Source organism: Etheostoma spectabile, chromosome 21 (genome assembly GCF_008692095.1).
Source record: "Etheostoma spectabile isolate EspeVRDwgs_2016 chromosome 21, UIUC_Espe_1.0, whole genome shotgun sequence".
NCBI classification, from domain to species: domain Eukaryota; kingdom Metazoa; phylum Chordata; class Actinopteri; order Perciformes; family Percidae; genus Etheostoma; species Etheostoma spectabile.
In genome coordinates this window covers 2,865,816-2,889,034 of record NC_045753.1, presented here as the reverse complement: position 1 = coordinate 2,889,034, position 23,219 = coordinate 2,865,816, and the positions used below count along the sequence as shown (strand labels likewise).

Here is a 23,219-nt window from a genome sequence, read left to right as displayed (position 1 = left end):
ATGACACTGTTGCCCTCGGCTGCGGTCTGGATCGATGGGAGACCATTTCCAGGATAGTCCTGGCAATGCGAGACCACCTGAGCTCCAAAAAAAAAAAAGAAAAAGACAGAGCTCTCAACTGATTCCTAAGAAAAGCCTCATGACTACCTGCATTGCGTCTTGATTGCGTAATTGGATATGAGATGCAGTACAACAGCATGACATGTTAGAATTAGCTCGATCTTAATTAGTGACAACGCTAACACGTTTTACACATTACGCATTAACTTTTACATTTAATAGTATCAAAAGTCATTCAATGTACTTCACTGAATAGCAGTTATTTTGTCGGTGTTCCTGTGCTGGATTCAAGTCACGTACCCAAGCTAAAATAAATCCCAATGAATGCATATTTAACATATTTCAATGCAGTAGACAGAAGTCAATGATAAATGTAGTATTGTTTCTGAAAAGTAAATGATACTTGGCTGTCTTTTTTAATGGAACGGTGTGACCCGTGTTGTAGTACTTGAGATGGTCTTGGTCTTAAGACCGTTCTCAAGAACCAACAACATTTGGACTCAGTCAGGATTTTATTTCAAGACCACAATTGCAGGGATATCACTATAGCGTATGCATTGTTTTGTTGCATTTTATCTTTCAAATGCAGCCAATGACATGACTCATTTCTAATTTGTTAACCCCCCTCTGCCTGCCCACCTTAACACACACACACACGCACACTCCCAAGAAAGCGAATGAGACAGAGGAAGCTCTGGCTTTCTGGCCCTGGTCTTTGTCTTGACTTGGTCTCAACCCCTCAAAGTCTTGGTCTTGACTTGGTCTCCATACACTCTGGTCTTAGTGATGACTGGGTTTCTTTATTTCGGGGGTCTTGACTACAACATCGAATGTGACATCTGTCTTCGGTGCACTGGAAATGGATTGAAGGATTTATTACAGAGCTCATTTTACAAAATACTGAGGAACGGATTGCGAAATATAGACAAATAGAGAAAATGGTAAGTGATTTCAAACATCCCTGGACCTCGTGGTTCAGGATGGCGCCCTATACATTGCAGTAAAGGTTGATCAAGGGGCCGAATAATTTACTCAAATGGCTCTTTGAGACTTTCCAATATTAATTTAAAATGATGCTTATTTTCAGGTTCATGCTAGTATTTTGCGATTCTACCAGACCTGCTCAACAACTTGCATTGTAGCTTGTTTTGCTGCTGCTAGTCTATATCCCCGATGTTACACTTCCGGGAGTGCTGTGTCGCCAACAATAATTCCGAAAATTCCTGAGTTTTCTGTTGCACGACTAAAAAGATTTATAGTACACATGTTTCAAAAAAAGGTCTTTCATGAGGCTATTTTGCACCATTTGGTGCATGGCGCCGTCCTGGATGATTGTGATTGGTTTAAAGACATGCCACGCCAATAAAACAGACCATGTAAATTCTGGACCAATTTCAAAGATCGTTACCATTTTAAGTCAATTTATCTGAACAAAAGAGCATCCTAATTTAATTTCAGCTGTCCTGGTTGTCCTTGCTGTCATTCTTGGGATTCTGTCGTACCTTGGCATGTTTTTTTAAACGATTTCATTTTGAACTCTTATTTGTATTCCCCCATTAATTTATTCTCCTCTGTCTGCTACATCGACAAACTTCATCCTTTAATCCACAGGGATATGGAGACAGCAGTCACACACACATACATACGCACACACACACACACACACAGACTCAAAATCCATCATGAATGTTAGTGAGTATACATTAAAGATGCATTTATGCATTCAGTCAAATTGCTATTTACAGCAGGCTTAAGGCTTATGTGATAAAGCGTGTGGGTTTTTTTGAGCACCTGATTCATGCAACTGCCCCTTAGCAACTGGCCTGACATTTAGTATGCTAAACAGGGTAAATACTTATATACACACACACACATACACACACACGTGCAACAGAGCTGTCAGTTTGGTAGGAATAACAATCTGCCTTTGTAATTTTTATTATCTCTCTGATTTTCTTTTCTCTGTTCCGTGTGTGTGTGTGTGTGTGTGTGTGTGTGTGTGTGATGACTAATGAGGTGGGTGTCATCCTGTAAAATCTCTTGTGATTGCAGTCATGTGGGACAGGCAGTTGCACTACATCATTTACTGTGTAAGCAGCAGATATTCAGTCCTGATGTGGCTCTGATAGCTGATCATGAGTGCTCCCTAAATCCCTTCACAAATAGCCCGTAATTTTATGGAAATGAACTTTAAACACACACACACACACACACACAACACACACACACACACACACACACACACACACACAATGTGACCCCTGCTGTGACAAGATCCAGTAGAGAACATTCAAAAACTCCAACTACATTCCATTTAAACACACACACACACACACACACACACACACACACACACACACACACACACACACACACACACACACACACACACACACACACACACACACACGCACACACACACAATGTGACCTCTGCTGTGACAAGATCCAGCAGAGAACATTCAAAAACTCCCAACTACATTCCATGTAAAACCCCCCCCACACACACACACACTTTCCTGCTTTACTGTACATAGAAGCCGATTGCGACTGATATCGCAGCACTTGCTCGACTCTGATAGAAATTCGACATTTAATTTAATAATAAAAGCAAATTCACATTGTCAGAAAGATTTGTGTCGATTTCAACCACGCTAAGTGGCTTTTCCAGTGACCATTTATCATTTCAATCCTGCTACCAATATGCTGTATTTTCATGAATACTATATGAGGTACTGTATATGCTCACCACACAGTTGGTCCATCGCCTCACTGGGTGGCTAAATGTATTGAGCTAGATATGTTCCGATACCACTTTTTCATACCTTATACGGTATCAGGTATGAAAAAGTTCCAGTTCAGGAATTGGTATCAGTGATACCGATACCTGAACTTGAGTACCGATCCGATACCAGTGTGTTAAAAAACACATATATTTTGTTATGTTTTAACAGCTGTTTACTTCTAACCCTGTATAGTTGTGTTATGATCGCTTTGATTGTTGTTCGGCCTGGCTCGGGTTAAACTCATTGTGAAACATGAGCAAAAACAGACAATACACGCCATAGCAATTCTTTTATGATCCAGTTTGACAGTCAGTCATAACAGACAAAAAAACATAAATTAAACTACTTTAAAAATGTGATTAGGTGATATCGGCATTGTATTGCTGGATATCGGTAGCTCTGGTTACAGCTGTACATAAATGTAAAAGGACTGTTCTCATGTAGCGCTTTTCTAGTCTGAACGACTACTCAAATTACTTTTTACATGGAGGAACCATTCACACACATTCACACACATTCACACACTGTGGCCCAGGCTGCCGAACAAGGTGCCGCCTGTTAGTTTAGTTCAGTTAGTTTAACAGTTTATTTTAACATGTAAATAAAACCAACAACATTAAAGTAAAAGATTTATAGACATGCATTCATGCATGCATACATAATTAAAATGACATAAATAAGGCCATGTACTTCTTGGCACAGTCTTTTAAAATTGAAAGTCCTTCAAAAGGAGTAGGAAGAAGTCGATAAACAACTTACCAGGTCCGACCCCCTGTCTCTACTTTTATCCTTTAGTAAATCTTATGCTTCACATTATTATTTACACAACATAGACACTATACATACATTCACAAACACATTTTCACTTTTTTAAAGTTTTTATTTTTTTCTTCTCCCCCCTTTCTTCTTCTATCTACCATCTATCTATGGCAGATTACATAACACATCCATACTAGACTTAGTATATAGACATGTTAGTACGTAGATATATTAGTATATATATATACTAGTATAAAGAAATACCAGTATATAGACATATTGGTATGTAAATATATTGGTATATAGACATACTAGTGTATAAATGCCAAGAAACCATACAGTCTTTATACAATACTATACCTTTTTGTATCCCTTTTAATATATTCATTTTAAATAATCTCTTGAAATTGCTCATTGTTATAGATGATTTCATCTCTTCACTGCAGCTGTTCCACAAAGTAACTCCTTTAGTTGTGATGCGGTGATATTTAGCATTTGTTCTTTTAGGTTTCTTTTTGTATACAAATGTTCCTCTTGTTCATCAGATAAACACTCAGACACATTTACACTCCGATGGTGCAGCATCGGGGTTCAGTGACCAGGGATCGGAACCACAAACCTTGTAATTGGCAGGCGACCGCTCTGCCACAGCCGCCCAATTGTGTCTGTTCCTAGATAACAGTCCGCATGAAAGCCAGCTCTGCTTCAATTATATTAGATGCAAACTGTTAAAGTTGCCTTCCTACTGATAATAATTCATTAGGATGGGTGGATTGGATTTATGTCCACTAAGCATAAGTTTGAGTGTGGAGTTTTGTCATAGAGCAGTCAAATAAAGCTAACCCAATCAGCAGTTTAAGCGGTGACAAAAGCCAAAACCCTCACTTGTGTTACAACAAACGAATCATTTTTACCCTCAAATATTGTGATTTATCTGGGGAAGTTTCTATCATACTAACAATGTGTGTCCATATACTTGGCAGTTGCTTAAAATGCAAATGTTGGCATGCAAAAACCAAAAAAAAGATCATTGCCCTTTAACTTATACTTTGTTGCCCAAGCTGCCCACTGGGAAATAATGTTAGCTGCATGCTAACAAAAAATTTGTCAATAGGCATGTTCTTACAGCAGGGATTGTCACCAGCAGTTATCACTTTCTCTTCACTGCCCACTGAAAAGCAAAGAAAACAGACTACACCCTCCTACAAGCCCAATGGCTGCACCTGATTGGACGAATGCGTCACGTGGGGCTCTCTGCTCCCGGACCGTAACGGAGTATCGTTTGGAATACGATCTCTTATTTTTCTTAAATAGTTTTAAATCGTGTTTCCCAAAAACGTTTTAATGCGAGAAAAAAAATCTGTCTTGTTTCAGATCGACAACGGTCAGATTAAAAGATTTTCATAAGTTGTTGTTGAGTTGTTGTTAAACAGGCTGCTTCACGTTTGCATAAAGGGAGGGAAAGAAACTCTGGGAAAGGAGTTGTAGCCGGTTCAGGGGAGCTGGACGCCAGCTGGGGGTCAGCTCGGGTTCAGGGGGGGGCGCTGCGAGCCATCGACGGTCAGTGCAGACTCTGGGAGGACGAGTGGAGCACGGTGACGGGAGCCATGACACCCTTTTCCTCGTCTTTGGTCTTCTATTCATGGTAGCCTACTCATGGGCATTGCATAATCCAGCATAAAGACATCATTTCCTATCCTGGGCTGGGACACACATTCATACGGTTTGATAAAGTAGCCAACTTATTGGACTTTAACTTATCATTGCACCTACAATAATAATAGTAATAATAATAATTTGTACTTTAGGGGAAATTACATTTTTTTCACTCTGATGTCATTACACGCAGGCCTGAATTACACACACATGCTCAGTACCTATACATGCACTAATGAGATGTCAGAGTGGGGGGGCTGCCCATGGAAAGGCGCCCCGAGCTGCACGTTGGACTAATGGGATTGTCGCGAGTAATGAAAATGCGATAGGCGGCCCCTGCTGTCAATCAATGTCCTCCAGTGATGCGGGCCCGCAAGCAACTGCGTACCCTGCTAGTTGATAGCTATGCGTCTGAATCACTCAATTCTCATTGGCTACCTGCCACTGTGGCAGGTAGATTGACAGTGTTACCCACCAATTGTGAAATTCACCCGCATTTGGCAGGTGCTCAGGTGTTATTTCAGCAACACCAGCAGGCTAGTGGATCAGTTGTTGGAAGTTGTTTGTAAAAAACACTCTAGCCCCTTCTTAATTCCTCCAGCTGGGGAACAAAGTGACTCACCCAGGGTCTCGCCAACAACCAATGCCACTGCATGCCAAGCCTCTCTAAGAAAGGGGAATATTGGTCTGGATCCACGTAAAAAAGATTCTCCACAGTCAGACCCAACACCTTCTCCTTGAACAAACACCGGGTCTCTGCTGGGTCCATGATGATGTTAGATCATTCTGTTGTGGTAAGCGGGGAATGGTCGAGCCAACTGCAGACCGCCAACAGGAAGGCAGGAGAAATCTGAGTTGGAAGATTTATTTCACCAACAATAACAAAGCACACAAAACCAAAAATAGTCCAAAAACCAGGAAGTCCAGGGAGCACAGAACTTGACTTACACTGACACATGGAGACACTACAGAGAACAAAATGATAGGACAAAGGACGACGGGAAGACAAAGACAAAGGTAACGAGGTAACACCAGGCAGGTGACACAAGGGCTGTAGAGACCAAAAGACAGGAAGTAAGACAAGACAAGGCTAGACAGAAAACCAGACTATCAAAATAAAAAACAGGAAACGGGGCAAAATACAACAACGAGACACAACAGACTATAACAATAAGACGAGATAATACAAGACCAATCAGAGCAGAAACTACAGAACAAAACGCATCAACCATTACAGAACCTATTTGTACTACTGTAGAAGTTTCCGGGCATTATTAATGGGGTAATTTACGAGATACACACTTCCAATAGCTTTTGTGGACTTTGGAGCTTTGCAGTTGCACTCAGGAACACTAATTCGCCCAATGTTAGTCCAAGGGAAAAAAAGCTTCTAGGGGGGTTGTTTTCCTCGAGGTGATGGTGCAAAGGACTCTAGGGGGAAATTACTCCGAACCATCACGTTAAGTGACTCAGGTTCCGCGCACAACACGGATCAGTTTAGTGAGTGACTCAGAATAACCCCAATCCTTAAAAGGAATTGAGTGTGCCAGCCCTGGAGGACTTAACAGTTTCTGCTAGCGATCCACAACGTTACTGCTGCATTGCTTCCTGATTTCCCAAACTACGGAGTGGCCTGTGGTCCAAATCAGCGTATAAAAAAACACTTTTTTAAAAAAGGAATGAAGGAATAGTTAAGTTCTTATGATCCCATTCATTTTGCCCTTATCGTTGTCAACTGATGTGCCCACAACTTCACCTGAGTTTGCACTGCCAAGCATGATGCGTGGGGCGTCGTAACCCAGGTGGGTGCTACACATTGGTGGTGTTAGAGAGTAACCCCCCCTGCCTGAAGCTCTTTGAGTGTCAATGATAAAGCGCTATATACATGTAATGAATAATTATCATTTGCATCCATTCACTATCCACTCATGTCTTCATGCGCAGTCAGTTTCCCTCCAAAATCCACTTCACACTCAGTCCAAACTCACCTTAAAAACAACAACAAATTCCATCAGAATAAGATGTTTTTTTCACGTTGATGTATGACTTTTTGTCATAAAGAAAAGCCCAGTGTCTATGAGGAAGGGCTCCTATACACCTTTAGAAATGCATTGTCCCTCTGTAGCCTATGTGTGCAGAAACAAAAGCCCCCCCCCCCCGGGAGCAGATGATTTGATGACTGTGCTTGGGTAAAGTGCTGCAGTGGTACAGTAGGTGACATTGACCCTGACACGTCCATTTGAAATAATGAATAATGGAGACTGGAGACATAACGCTGGGAAAAATGGGCAGTTTTGTCTCTTTAGCTTTTGATTTATATTGCAAGTGTGTTTGTGTCAGCAGGGATGTTTTGTCAGAGTGTAATGCGTCTCAAGTCCCGGCATTTGTGGCACACACATGCCCGTTGCATGGAAATAGATGGCACAGGGGTTAGAGAGAGAGAGAGAGAGAGGAGAGAGAGAGAGAGAGAGAGAGAGAGAGAGAGAGAGAGAGAGAGAGAGAGAGAGGGCTCAACACATTTCCTGCATACCTTTCTCTTACCCGTTCTCTCAGTCTTCTCCCTCCCACTGTGTGCTTCGGAGCGAGGGTGCTTCACTAGCAGCACGCTCCTGCGCCTCTCTCTCTCTCTCTCTCTCGCTCACTCTCCCTCTCTTTCTATCTCTGGCACTCTCTCTCACTCTCTCTTTGTCAAAGGGGGGGATTCTCCGTAACAAGCTGTAGCTTAATGTGATTCTTTCTTCTCCTGTCATTGATGTTCTCTTATTTTTTTTTTTTTTTTATCATTTTCTGCTCTTCTGCTGCCGATGTCACAGCTGACAGTGTTTGGATGCTACCAAGGTGCACAAAGCGTAGAAGGAAAGGAATATAACTTTTAAGCTGTCAGTGTACCTTTTTCTTTGAATCTAGACATTTTGGGCTGGTTTATTTGCTGTTGAGACACTAGTCATCAATGGAGGATTTTCTGTTGTAGTGGATGACTCATTTGGGGTATTTTCTTCCTTGGAGATCGCTGGATATAGACGTTTCGTTCCTTTTGTTCCACCTGTGTGTTTCACCTCTCAGATACCCTGTAGAATCTGTCGGGACTTTTATGGAGTGTGACATTTTTGCAGTAAGTGTGAAGTTTGGAGGGGTAAAGTGAGACAAAGCATGGCTAATGGAACCACATCTGAGTGTTGAAACCTTCTGTCCTGGGAGGTAGTCCAGGTAAGACTGTTTTGTACTCTAATTCCCTTGCATGCACAGTGGAGTGAGCCTGACGGGTTCTGACAAATATTTACAAATGTCGTTCAGCTTTGAGTCGGGTTCGACCTGCTTTAGACAATGCTTCAGGTTTTTTTTCTGGAAAAAATATATTGTGTGAAACTACATATGGTAATTGTGTGACAGGGTAACACAAACTCAGTGCTTCAGCTTTCTTTAACTGTGTCGGGTACGTAAAAAAACATTGCCTGTCGAGTTTGGGTCTGGCTTGGTTACTACTCTCTCAGTCTCGGGTCGGGTGCCAACAGATTCTGGTAGGACATTCTTAGTAAGAACTGAAATCTAATGTTTACCCCGTCTGACTTTATCTCTGTGGCGGGGGCTTTTGAACCAACATATTTCCAAATGGAACGTCCTTAATTTAATCTTAATATTGACATAATGGGATTAGAATGGACAAAGGGAGACAGTAATGACTCAGTATAAAGTTATCTGTGTTCCATCAAGAGTTGTGTCAACTCTAACACATTTGGCTCCTTCAACATACGCCTGGGTGCATGTATCAAAGAACCTTAAGTCATTTTTTGACTGTATACTCTCAGAGGGTGATGCGTTTTGTCATAAACCCTCTGAAATGCTGCTAACGTAAATACTAATCAGGTAAATGTACACCCATTAGAAATTCTTTTACTGTAAGAATGTCTAATTTTTTAAGGGTTAAGCAATCAAACAGCAACCTTCAGAATATGTTGTTTTATTTTGTGTCTTTAGTGCTTTTCAGACCAGTTTGATTGCACTTCTGTTTAAACTTCCAGACAGTTGCCATCAAGCAAACACTTCATGGTGTTTTATATTACTGTAAATAAAAGCTAAATTAAATAAGCTGGACACTATTATTAGAGCTTTCTAAGTCATAAGTTAAATAAGGGATTTCATTCATCAAATATGAGTGAGAAGGTCACGATAGTTATCTACCTCTCCAAACATGTGAGCACTCAGAGATTTAACTGAAAGAGGAAGATATTGTAAATGACTAGAAGAGATAGAGCCTGAAAAGAAGCTTTGCATTGAAAGCAAGCTCATTAAATCCTTCCCTAATGCCACCTTGTGTGACAAAAGAAGATTATGCATAGCATAAAATTAACTAGTAGAGTTTCTCTGACTATAATAGCCACCATCTATTCGAGATCCAATTAAATTAAATAATAGTCAAAGGACCAGTTCAAGTTTGAAGACAAGGGTTGATTTTTTTTAATAATGTCATTTTACTGTAGTTGCCACCCTCACTTCTTACATTTCTGTTCCCAAGCATCCAGATATGACTACAGTGTCCATGGAGCCTGTTGGAGTACTCCTGGAAAGGGGTGTCAATGCCACCAACCCTCCTCTCAACACGCTTGAGGACACAGCTGCAACCTTTACCATCGGCACCATCCTCTCCATCATGTGCCTCGTTGGAGTTTCGGGGAACATCTACACCCTGGTGGTCATGTGCCAGTCCATGAGGACTGCAGCCTCTATGTACATCTACATCATAAACTTAGCTTTGGCAGATCTGCTGTATCTTCTCACCATACCCTTCGTAGTCTGCACACACTTCCTAAAGTTGTGGTACTTTGGGGACGCGGGGTGTCGGATTCTGATAAGTATGGACTTCCTGACCATGCATGCCAGTATCTTCACGCTGACTGTCATGAGCACGGAGCGCTACTTTGCAGTGCTCAAGCCACTCGACACAGTCAAGCGATCTAAAAGTTACCGAAAGGCCATCGCTCTACTAGTCTGGGTTGCATCTCTTATCCTCACCCTACCGATGATCGTAAGCATTCAGCTGATGACAGTTGGCAACAAGGCTATGTGTCAGCCCACCTTGTCACAGCTCTCCTACAAGGTTTACATCTCCTTCCTGTTTTGCACCAGCATTGTCGCCCCTGGAATGATCATTGGCTATCTCTACATCCAGCTTGCACGCACTTATTGGGTTTCCCAGACCGAGACCTTCAAACAGACTAAGAAACTTCCCAATCAAAAGGTCAGTGCATCTCAAGATAATGTATTTCAAGAACTACATTGTGACGGTTCTCCGTCACAATGCAGGCTGCATGGAGTGCTGCTCGGGTGTAGAAAGTGTTTTCCTTCTGTGTTCCTCAGCTTGGGGATCCAAGTGTACAAGGGTTCAAGGATTGCGGTTGTGTTGTTGATTTAGCCAAGAAATGTAAAAAAAGGCTTTTTAAACTCTCCTGAGTGCCTCAGAGTCCGTGAACCCTTACAAATGGTTCTATTTCACACAATCTCGCTTTCTATTAGTGCTTTTTGGCCTTTACGACTGTTTTTCAAAGATGTACACAGTGAACATTTGAATATACAGTATTTGCTCAGGCATATATGGCAACCCTACTTCAAACCCAAAATGTCCACAACAGTATAACGACAAACGTTGTTCCAATTACAAATCATGCTGTTTTCTGATCTGTCACTTCTAAGATTTGGTTCATTTTAGGCCCTGAAAGTACTTGGTTAGGGTAAGGGAAAGATCCAGTTTGGTTAAAAAGAACTACTTGGTTAGGATTGGGAAAAGATCGTGGCCATGTTTAAAAATAAAATGTTGACTGTCTGGTGGTCTCCTGAGTAAAGGTTTGACCTTTTGTTGAGCCATCCAACAACACCAACCCCTTCCCTCTGTGGAGTTAGTGGAACCCAAAGCCCAGTCATTGGTTCTCCTTTTTTTGGTGTGCAGCGCCATCCTAGTCCTTGTTCATCATGTCTTACCCAGTCTACAACTCAGCTGGAGATGGGTCCAGAAACATCTATCAGGTAGAACCTGACTGATAGACAGGACATTAGGCAGGACACTGTTGTACAAACTCCCCCAGAAGACATTCCACTCACCAAGGCTGTTGAGTCAGTGAAACTCTGATATTGAGATATTCTAAGTCGTGAGGAAGGTGTCCTATGCTGTAGCTCCTAGGCTGATGACATTCTTTCTCACAGCTATTGTATGACATTCTGTTTGCAAACAGCACTGTCATCATGAAATATAAATATTTAACCCTTGTGTTGTCTTCCCGACTAGACTTTTGATGATGCTTTTTAACGTTTTTGTATCCTTTTTCAACACTTTTGAATTTTTTTTTCAATATTTGTCACTTTGACGTTGTCAACACTACAGAACTAACTCATTAACTTTAGTTTTCCAGTTATTTTTTGAATTTATGGTCAATGAACCTCATTTATAGGAAATTATATCTAAGGTTTGAGTTAGAAAACCAGAAATTAGGAATTATTTACACTAAAATTATTGATGAAATGTTGATGGACAATCAGACTGGAATATGTCAACTTTTACTCAATACTATTGCAAAACCCTTTCAATTTTTTTTTCAAATGCTACAAAATTGAATAACCCACCCCAGAATTAATGAAAGTAGAGATCTGTACTTGCCAAAGAGCGTTGTGTGGAATCAATCATGTTATTTTGGGTAATTAAAAAGAACATTTAATATAGGAAAATGGGTCAATTTGACCCGAGGACAACATGAAGGTTAAAAGTATATCAATATGTCAGCATCAGCTCATCTCTCTGCTTAAAGGGACACTTTGCCAATGTCCAACCAACCTTGTATCATTATAATTTTAGTGGTATGTGTAAATGAACTATGTCAAAGTTTCCTCAAACTCACCAGTGCCCAGATCTCTACCCACAGGCAAAGAGAAGTGATGCATTTGACACACTGGGAGGCACCATTCTACTGCATAGACAGCCCAGTTTTATCAAAAGACTCTTTCCAAAGAAAAAATACACCTTTAAAGCACATCCGTTTTCAATCCTCTCCCTCCCGCTGCAGGTTTTCTATTTTCCATTCCCCTCTGCCAATTTGGTTCATAGCAGGGCTTAAGACGGGTCCATTGTGACTTATCAGTTTGATTAACAATGTGGTGAATGCTACCATTCAGGTGCAGTAAAGGTTTCAAAGGATTTACTTACCTTGGAGCAAGAGAGAAAGCATTCTGTGGAGCTTTTTACAGAAATAATTAACACACTGTCACTACCTGTGTTGTGTGCAATAGTCTGACAAGCCATCCAACAAGGCAGGTAAAATTATGGGAACACCTGCACCTCTCAACCCGCAGGAGCTTTTTGAACAGGCAACAATCAGGCAGGCTAAAACCATTCTGTCTGATAACTCTCATGTTTTGTTTTCACAGTTTGAGCTGTTGAACTCAGGAAAGAGGTACAGGGTTCCTTTGTGTAAATATAACAGGTATAAGCACTCATTTGTCCCTGTCGCAGTAAAGCTCATTAATGAGCAGAGATGAAAGTATGACTATGAATATTTTTAAGGTATATCTGTGACTGTGATGAATGAATGAAATTGGTTTTGTCTTTGAAAAATGGCTTTTATCTTATTTAGTATAGGAAATCGTAAATCTGCTATTTGCACAGGCCCTCGAGTAGCCCATATGTTAATTGTATATTTGTTTTTTAATTGTTTTTTAACCCTGTGCCTGTCGTTGTGTCTGTAACTCTTGCAGCTAAGTTGCTCAGTGTCCAATGCAAATTTCTCCTTAGGGAGACCAATAAAAAGTACTTTGACTTTGATCCTTGGCTTTTATAGTACTGATCACTGGGGAAAAAGGAGTAGGACTGACCAGATTTCATGGTTTTTGTGATATTCTGACATATTGCATTAATGTTTGTCATTAATGTTTCATCTCTTTTGCCCTTTAAGGTCCTGTACCTGATCTTCACCATTGTACTCCTCTTCTGGGCCTGCTTTCTGCCCTTCTGGATCTGGCAGCTGCTGGGTCAGTTCTACCCCTCGCTGTCCCTGTCTACCAAAGCCAAACGCAACATCAACTACCTGACCACGTGTCTGACGTATTCCAACAGCTGCATTAACCCTTTTCTGTACACGCTGCTCACCAAGAACTACAAGGAGTACCTGAGGAAGCACAAGCGGTCCTGGTCAGCTGGCAGCTACTTCAACAGGAAGAGTCGCTTCCAGCGTTCGCCGCGCAGGTCGCCATCTTCCAGCAGTCAGCAGTGTACTGAGAGCTTTATGCTCACACACACAGCCTCCCTGCGAGCACATAACACCAGTTTGTAAGGTAGGAGCAGATATTTCTGACAGACACTTGAAACTGATTTTGTAAGCTCACGTGAAAAAAAAGTCAGACTCTAATGCTTCTCCCTAAACACACCTTAGCACTGCAGTCATTTCCAGCCATTTTGGCTATTATTACCAATTATGCATCAACAGTGTGAAAGCCAGTGGATGGTTTAGACTTTGCGGCTTTGTTGGACTTTCCCAAAGAGGAAAGGTTGCTTATGATGGGTTATGTGATTACAGATGGTATTGATTTCTGGCCCTCTGAAAACACTTCTGTTTGGGATTCCTACTTTCTGGTATGCAATGTAAACAGTGGTGCCTCTTGATGTTTATGCATGGAACTGGATGAGATGGTAAAACATTTTCAGCAACAATAAATATTCAATTGCGAAATTCAGAAGATTCGGGACAGCAATGTCAATAAAGATTCTGTGCCATTGGTTTCCAGAGAATGATGTCTTACCTCGAGGGGCACAAAGCATGGGCGAATCCAACTCATAATTCATGTTGAGCCAAGTCGACCTGTATGCATTTGGACAAGAAAAAAATCTTTTGTTGGAAATGAACAATAATTGTTGTTTACCTCTAAACCTGGACATCAATCACTCCTGGTTTCTTCATGCTGTATGTTGCCAACCTGCACTATACTGCTGTGATTTGACCATATATTACACTGTGTAACTTACTCTAATTTAAAAGGACCACTTACTCGCTTTTTAGGACTTTCAACTGCCTCCCACTGTGGAATGGTAGATGAACTTTAGGGCTGAACAATTAGTAGTTTTCAAATTGAAATCGCAATTTGAAATGCACTCAGCTGTAGCAATTTAGGATTTATGTTCAGTGCTAAATCATCAAAAACGTGATCTTGACTTTTGTCTTATTGTGTTTTATTCATGCTGATGACATTTCGCAAAAGGTGGCTGTTTTCTGTTCAAGAAAGACTTTCATGAATGGCGTGTCTTTCTCTACATACATAAATCTAAGATCTTTTTTCAGAGACAAAGCTAGCAGGTAGCACTGTACTTGTCGAGTGTAAAAGCTGGCATACGGAGCTATTAAAGCATGCCAGATAAATGTTCATAGCATAAATTCAAGCATGCAAACTTGCAGGATAAATATTGTCTCTACAAGTACTTTACAGAACAATCGTGACGTTTTTCCACATCCGAGATGAATCTCTCGTCGTCCGTGCTGTTGTAGAGGAGACATATGTACGATATTTTAAGACAAGAGAAGAGCTTTATTGATTGAATTCAGTTGTTGCAGCAATACAATAAAAAACAACTGAAATCAATCCAGTGTAGAAAATAACAGGGACGAATGATAAAAGGTATAAAATAGAAACATACAAAAATACAAGAGTATTTTGAGACAATGAGATGATAAAGGGACAGTGGTATGAGTATTAACAGCAGACTTAACCCTTGTGTTGTCTTCCATCAAAATCAAAACTTTTCTTACATTTTTGTCCAATTTTTCAACATTTGACACTTTTTTTCCACAATGCTTGTCACTTTTTTTTGACTTTTTCAACTTTAGTTTTACACTTATTTTTGGAATTTATGGTCAAAGAACCTCATTTATAGGAAATTATACCTAATGTTAGAGTTAGAAAAGCAGAAATTAGGAATGATTTAGACTAAAATTAAAGGAATGGATGTTGATGGATAATCACAGACTGGAATATGTCAACTTCTACTCAATACTATTTCAAATGCTATAAAATTAAATAAGACCCCCCAAAATGAATGAACGTAGAGATTTGTACTTGCCAAAGAGCGTTGTGTGGAATCATTCATGTTATTTTGGGGAATTAAAATGAACATTGACATAGGAAAACGGGTCAATTTGACCTGAGGACAACATGAGGGTTGACAGGTCTATGTTAACAGTGTACACGGACGGATATGGTTAAGTACTGGAGCTCAAGTGTTTGCTACGCCCTGCTATGCCCTGCAGTGTCCTGCTATGCCATGAACTACCACTAACTACCATTTCTAGTCACTGTTCCATTATCTTTTACTGTGACTATTCATCAACCCCCCCCCCCCCCCCGTCAGACCCCGCCTACCCAGAGTAATCCAGGGTGTGTCTGAGGTTGCTTTTTGAGAGGAAGTTTGTCCTTGCCACTGTCCTTGCTCTTGTGGGAATTCCTAAAATTGTTTTGTAAATTACAGAGTGTGTTCTAGACCTACTCTATCTGTAAAGTGTCTTGAGATAACTCTTGTTATGAATTGATATTATTAATAAAATAAAAATTGAATTGTATTAACAAAATGGAATATAGTCCAATATATTGCCATATTGTAACATTGACACAATATAGTATATCATGTACATTATTAAATAGTGAGGGAATGAGACATAGTATAGGAGCTGTAGTGTAGTAGCAATATGGTACGTTACAATATTATAACAGTATAATATAGTACAGTGGTATTGCAGTATAGCGCAGCAATTTAACATCGTTACACACATTTTTCCCAACGGTAAAAAGTGAACTTCCATACTTTATATTTAAATATAGATATTGTACAGTTAAATGTTTTTTTTTTTGGTATACATGTCTGAATATTTGTTGTTTCTAATAAATAAAAAATACATTATTAACTAACCCTAACCCATTATCAAGACTTACAAAAATAATAATAATAATAACTTACCGCTAAGTAAAAGTACCAACACTACACTGTAAAAATACTCTTTTACAAGTAAAAGTCATGCATTGAAAATGTTACTTAAGTTAAAGTATGTAACTATCTTCAGGAAAATGTACCTAAAATATTAAAAGTACTAAGTAAGTATAAGTAGAAAGTGGCATGGAAAGAAAAGACTCAAGTAAAGTAATTTTAATAAATTAGTAAGTAAATTTAAATGTACTCAAGTACTATACTTAATTACCTAAAATGTGTACTTAAGTAAAATACTTTCCACCACTGTTACTCAATTATTTTGAGTATTATCCATGGAATTTCAATTGTCTTAAGAAAGCTATAAAATGACTGAAATATGATCCTTTTATAGTTATTTTATGTTGCCTTAATGTTTCTTTTCTTATTAATTCCTATAGTGTTGTCAGGTTTTGCCTGTCTTTTTTAGAATAAGCCCGTCATTAAAGGATAGAATCATTGCTCTTGGGCTTAATCTGTAGCATGTTATTTTATATAGTACAAAGATGCGCTACAAAAATATTGTATTTCTATTTATGTATGTGTATATGCAGTCCGCACAACTGCACAACGAAGCAGTACAGCGGAGGGGAACGAAGGGTGAAGAGCAGGGTGAGGGGAGAAGGGGTGGGTTGGCAGGACACACACACACACACACACACACACACACACACACACACACACACACACACACACACACACACACACACACACACACACACACACACACACACACACACTAACCTGCAACTGAAAGAGTTTTGTTGCACATTCATATATCTGTCATGCAAGGGAAGGCCAGCTGACACTCAACACAAATATAAAACTATTTTCTTTTGCAGATGACAACATGTTCTAAATAAATAACTAGAATAAATGTGGATAATACCTAAATCCAATTTGGCACAGCAGGATATTATAGCTGAGTATTTTATCTTTTTTTTCTCCCTAACCTCCCCAATGAACCTCAACAACGTAATGTTCAACAATGAGAACACTTTGCATGCCAATTCATCTGACAAGAGGGAAAAAAAGAAGGAAATGTCTTTTACAATCCCGTTCGTAACTTTGCACTCAGCTAATAATGCTTTACCCTTGATGGCTGTGTGGTGTGTGTGTGGTGTGTGTGGTGGCTTCCTGCAGAGACAGTGTAGCAGTGAGCCATATATTACTACTACTGCCTTGGAATACAATGTTCTGATTGACACCAACCATAATTCACAAGGGCAGAGAATATGGCTCCATATCTGTGCCTGCATACACACACACACACACACACACACACACACACACACACACACACACACACCACACAACACACACACACACACACACACACACACACACACGGTATTTCTCCATTACACTCACCACCACTGTGATTTTGTATAGAAACAAGTAGTGTTAGGGATAGCTCTTGGATTTTTTTTTTGGGAGTAAGGGTTAACATTGGGTTAAGTTTAGGGTTTCAAACTTAGTGGTAACCATTAGCAACACTGCTGGCTTGCAAAAGCAATGACAAATATTGCAGGTGTTAGGAGTCCTGAGTACCATATGAACACATAATGTTGGAACACCTGGAAACAGTAATGTTAAATTCAATTCTACGCTAAAGTTCTGTTACAATGCTGTGAATGACATTAAACCAGGGGGTTGCACACCGAGGCCACTGGGGGGGGGGGACTCATCCAATAGGGCTACATACAAGGACTTCCCTCAGTGAAAATGTGTTTTACAGAACTGAATAAATGGATCGCCAAATCCAAAGTTATGCAGCTAACAGGACATTGGTTTATTTATAGCCCTGAAAACGTGTTTGAAACCGCTTCAGTGGCTTATTTAGATATATTATGTCACTACAGATATGAAAAACGTTACATTAATGCTACCATGTGTGCGAGTATGAATTCTGTGTGAGGATGTATGTGTGTGTAGATGGCTGTGTGAGTATTTGGTCTCCTGCAAATATAAGTATATACTGTATGAAAGCGGCGGTGATGATTGGGTAAAGCTTGTTGGCTGGTATTTAATATGCTAATGATGGTGCTGTTGTATCGGCAACTTTAGCGCATCAAAATCATGAATCCCTTTCTCCCTGTCTGTCGCTCGTTTAGTAAACCGCTGCGGACGTGCGCCCGTCTCTAAATTTCAGAGCACCCTCACCGAAACGTAGCACCAGCAAACATAAATCTGTGGCGTCGCCACTGATCGAGATGGGCGACTTTCATTACAGACCCCTTAATCTTTCGGATTTGGGGATGGATTTCCAGGCCAACAATACACAGTATGTTTTAATTGTGAAATGTGTAACACTTTATCTACCCCGGAGAATTACGGCTGGATTTTACAGTTATCACAAACAGGACAACTGACCAGCTGGATGATCCTCTTATTGGCTTTTAGATGGAAAAACAAAAAAGCCACAATATCAAACTGAGATATTGATTTTATATCATCCTACTGTGGAATTACAGCCACTGGGGCTGAATGACCTGAGGACACAGCATAAGACAAAGATAAGACTGGTGTCTCTGTGCATGAAGATGTAATATAATTTGTTTTCTCCGGGAAGAAATAAACTATTATCTCAGATAAATGTTTAGCTAAATGATACAAATCTATAAAACCAGGCAAAATCATATCCGTTTCCACACTGACATTGTATATCTAGTATTACTTTCTTAATCACTGGACAGCAGCAGTCTCAAAGGCTACTTCAGATTTGGTTTTGCTGACTTTTGGGAAAGTTGTGCATAAAAAAGGCCGGCTCTGGGAGACCTTTGGAAAATCTTTTCGGTAATAAATGAGCTATTGGAAAACTCAATGGGTCATGAAAATGGAATTATGTTTTTTTACTTTTAGTGTGATCCACTTAAAATTATTTTAAACTGGCACCTTTCTTTTTATTGCTTTCCACAAATCTTACACTGCCATTTGTGGATTTTTTTGTAAAAGAGCCCCTTGACAATGCGTCAGTGCTGGCTAATAATAACAACTTTGTGCTCAGTGCTGAAATGTGTCCTTAATAAAAATGTGTGTGTGTTTTTTAATGGAAGCAGCCAGTGGATGTAGAAAATGGAGGGAATCAGACGTTTTTTGCAGTCACTGTGGAAAACACGTACTATATCCAGTGTCTGAAATCAACTTTTGAACTCTCCGGCCAAGTTCATGTGTAGATGAAGTTTTATTGGCCAACATATTAAGTTGCTTTTTTTTGTAACATACATGACAAAATATTCTGGTTGGAGTTGCAAGTCCTGCTGGTTTATCCTCAGTTTTCATCGTGCTTTTTGGAAGGCTGTCTGACTTCTTTGTTAGTTGGGTTTCTGTAAATAACATCAGTCTAGACCTGCTCTTTTTAAAAAAGTGCAATGGGATAACTTGTTGGGATTTGGCGCTATATAAATACAATTGAACTTCTGTCGCTACATACTGGCTAATTAATTAGAGGTAAATGCTAGCATATCATCTAGTCTTGCATTGCAAGACCTTCCTCCATGGTGACACGGAGGAGGGTCTGACGAGTCCACACAGCATTCTGGGATGGGAAAAAAAAACGTGTTCTGGTTTGTTGGCATTTCCTTTAACCAATGACAATCGTCTTGGGCGGCGTTAAAACACGGTGCCTCTGCAAAGTAGTCTCAGGAAGGAACTTGTTTTGGTGGAACAGAAAACTCCGATTGGACAGATAGTCTAGCTAGCGGTGTGGATTTACCCTGCAGAGGTCTGAGGACCAGGTAACCATAGTCCTCAGATTGGACAGATAGTCTAGCTAGCTGTCTGGATTCACCCTGCAGAGATCTGAGGACCAGGTAACCATAGTCCTCAGATTGGATAGATAGTCTAGCTAGCGGTGTGGATTTACCCTGCAGAGGTCTAAGGACCAGGTAACCATAGTCCTATTCCAACCCAAAGAAGTGGAAGGGGAGGGACATCAGGCTGAAAATGACGGACATCTGGTGGAATTTCCGGCGACACCTGAACAATCCCGGAAGTTGACAAAATAAACCAGCTATCGTTGAACGGTGGAAAGTATAGTTGCAGTTTCACCAAAATAAAAAACAGAACTATCTTGGTCCAGACATTTACCCCTCATGTGGCTGTGATAGCCCTCTAAGGATAACAGAACATGTAACCACATTTAGCGCTTAGCGAGGTAATTTTGGACCCTGACTGTCGGGGCTGGGGTTTAATATTCACTGCATCAGCAAGGGCATATGGAATATGAGCTCTGGCAAGTTTAATTATTCCATACATTTAAAGGATGAATATTCCCCCCGCACTCAGGTCTGAGATAGCCCTGAAATGTGCTGTTAAAGTGTTCCAGGAAATTACCGGCTAAAATGGGATAAGGAGAGTGGTTGGTTCCTATTATATTGCTTGTTCTCTTTGGCAACATTGCGCACTGGGATCAATTATCTGCTAAATAAAAGGTTCATAAGAACTAGATGCAAGCCGTAGTCTGGCTTTGTTAACAATAAGAAATATGAATAACATCCATGTAATCTGCGACTATGACTTTAAATATTGACCTCTTCTGTATGTTTTCACAAAAACAGTAATATATCACACATTTGTATTGTCATAGTGACAGCGTAAATGTCCGCCCTTTCCCTTCTAGACAAGGCGAGGAAATGACTCAGCAAAGGACGTGCACGTTCTGATAACAGAACACATTTTTAGGGAATATTTCTCTTTGTGTCAGGAGCACATGACTAGGAAAAAAGGGACCAATTAAAAATAAACTTAACATACTTCAAAAACACTAACAGTACAGTATTTAGATAAATAGTTCCTTAGCTTCCATTAGTTATTTTCTTTCAGTGTTATGTTAATAAATGTGTATTGTGCTCCCAGAAAAAAAAAAAAAAAAAAAAGATGTTGGTGCCTGTGGGTTTTTAACCCTTGTGTTGGCTTCCCGTCAACCATGACAAAAAAAAAAACGTTTTGGTCACTTTTTGTCAACATTATTATCACTTTTTCTGACATTTTTGTTACTTTTTTAATGTTGGTTTTTTTTGCGAGGGCCCATTTTTTTGTGACGAAAAAAAAAAAGAAGAAAAAAACTGAAAATGGGTAAAATTTGACCCAAGGACAACATGAGGGTTAAAAGACAAAAAAATAAGTGCCAAAGCAAATTATCAACAAATAATGTAATGGCAAAGAGAAACCTTCCCATTCCATTTTGCCAATCTGTTGGTCAGTCCATGCTTTTTATCAAAACACCATAACCACTATGAGATGGATTGCCATGGTATTGATTGTCTGATGAATCCCAGCCATCACATCACACAGCTGTGTGTATCCATAGCATCTGCATGCAGCTATGCACAAAATCTTGCACCATAAACTCCATGAAGATCAAACGAGAGAAGCCATGACCGCTGTTAGAGCTGCCTATTAAATAATAATTTCCTCACAGACCAGACATGCTCCATCTTTAATTATAATTGCTTTAATCCCATGTCTAGAGCTATACTTTAAAGCCACCATCTTCCATTTCCAGCTGCCGAATGAAATAGCATTTGGAACAAGGGCTTGGCAGAATCTAGCAGGGGTCACCTCTTTTAAAAGTCATCCTGAAACACACACTAACACATTCTCTTTCACTCCAGATGGGTAAAGGACTATCAATCTCCCGGGAGCAAATCTCAAAGCTGATTACATTGGCCCGGCTCATTTGGAGAATTGGAAACGTCCATTTCTGTTGTCCTTTCATCATAGGTTATAGAAAGCTTTGCCTGTAACTATAAGTGGTAATGCCTGGGAAAGGCCCCAGTGTGATCAATATGTTGTCCCCAGTGTGATCAACACCTTGACTCACACAGTGCACAGAGACTTATTGATTGAACACCCTTGTCTTTGCTGGGTTAACGCTAATGCTCAAACCCTCATTTAGAAAGGTCTTAAGCTGATGAAACATGGGATACTCTGATGATTTAATGCACGCAAATGTAAATTTTCTGGGCCCTTTATCCTCATTAGATTGGAGTAGGGCTGAACGATATTGTCTTTTAGCATCAACATTGCGATGTGCGCATGCGCGATGGTAGCATCGCAGGATGTTACGATGTTGACGATAAAACGTTTTTGCTGCTTGATAGAAAAGTAAACTTCCACCGTTGTCCTTTTACAGGATTATTACCATCTGACCCTTACCCTTTAAGAGAGGTAGCCATGTGGGGAAACAGTCCGTATTATGAACTTATATTGTAGTTTACTAATGCAAAGACAAATTTACATTTTATCAAATTGCATGCAAATTATTGAAACCTATACCTTTTGGGATCCCTGGGGACCCAGGGGCAGTTGCCCGCTTTGGCCAGTTGGAAATCCATTGTTCATCTGGTAGTAGTCTGAAAGATAAAGTTGCTGTATAAACCCAACCTAATGTACCTAGACAATTATGAAGCATAATGGAAAAACTAACTGCAGTGTATCGCCATGGGTACAGTATGACACACCAAAGCCGAAGGGGAAGAAAATGATCCGACCTCTAGCTGCTTGGTCCTTTCCAAAGGAAAATGCCTACCTGACTTGAGGCACTTTAAGTGTTAAAGGCTGCTTCTATGAGGATTCAGAGCTTCTGGGTTTACACTGAGGCAAAAGGAATGAAAACAGAGATAAGATTGGAAAGATAGGGAGGATCAGAGTATGACATTTTAACTGAAAGATCAGGGCAATGGAGGGTTCTTAAATTTGTTCTGCTTTTTTGTGTAATAAAAACGCTAGATGAGAAAAAAGTCCTCTATCGGATTCGACAATATCAGCCGTTTAGTCCTACCCTCTATTATGACTCTCAGGAGCGTTTGATTAATTAGCGCCCGTATCAGTGGCAGGAAATATGACCTTCTATCTAAACCAGAGAATGTAACGGTGGGCTTTTAAACATGTCGTTAACGTAGTCAAACAGTTTGGCAGTCTATAGTGACGCCGTTTCAATTACGTGCACATGTTCCCCCAAAAGAAGCT

General features: G+C 40.1%; 1 protein-coding gene across 2 annotated transcripts in view; it reads left to right on the top strand.

Moving 5' to 3' along the window:
- Positions 1–7,912: 7,912 nt before the first annotated feature.
- uts2r (urotensin 2 receptor) overlaps positions 7,913–23,219 on the top strand; it is a 67,152-nt gene continuing 51,845 nt past the window's right edge. For both annotated transcript variants that reach the window (XR_004327202.1, XM_032502124.1), the window contains exons 1-3: positions 7,913–8,467; positions 9,774–10,496; positions 13,195–13,573. Coding sequence is in view for 1 of the 2 variants with exons in the window: in XM_032502124.1 (XP_032358015.1) it covers positions 9,783–10,496; positions 13,195–13,572 (1,092 nt within the window). In the remaining variant the exon portion in view is untranslated. The remainder of the gene's footprint in view (positions 8,468–9,773; positions 10,497–13,194; positions 13,574–23,219) is intronic.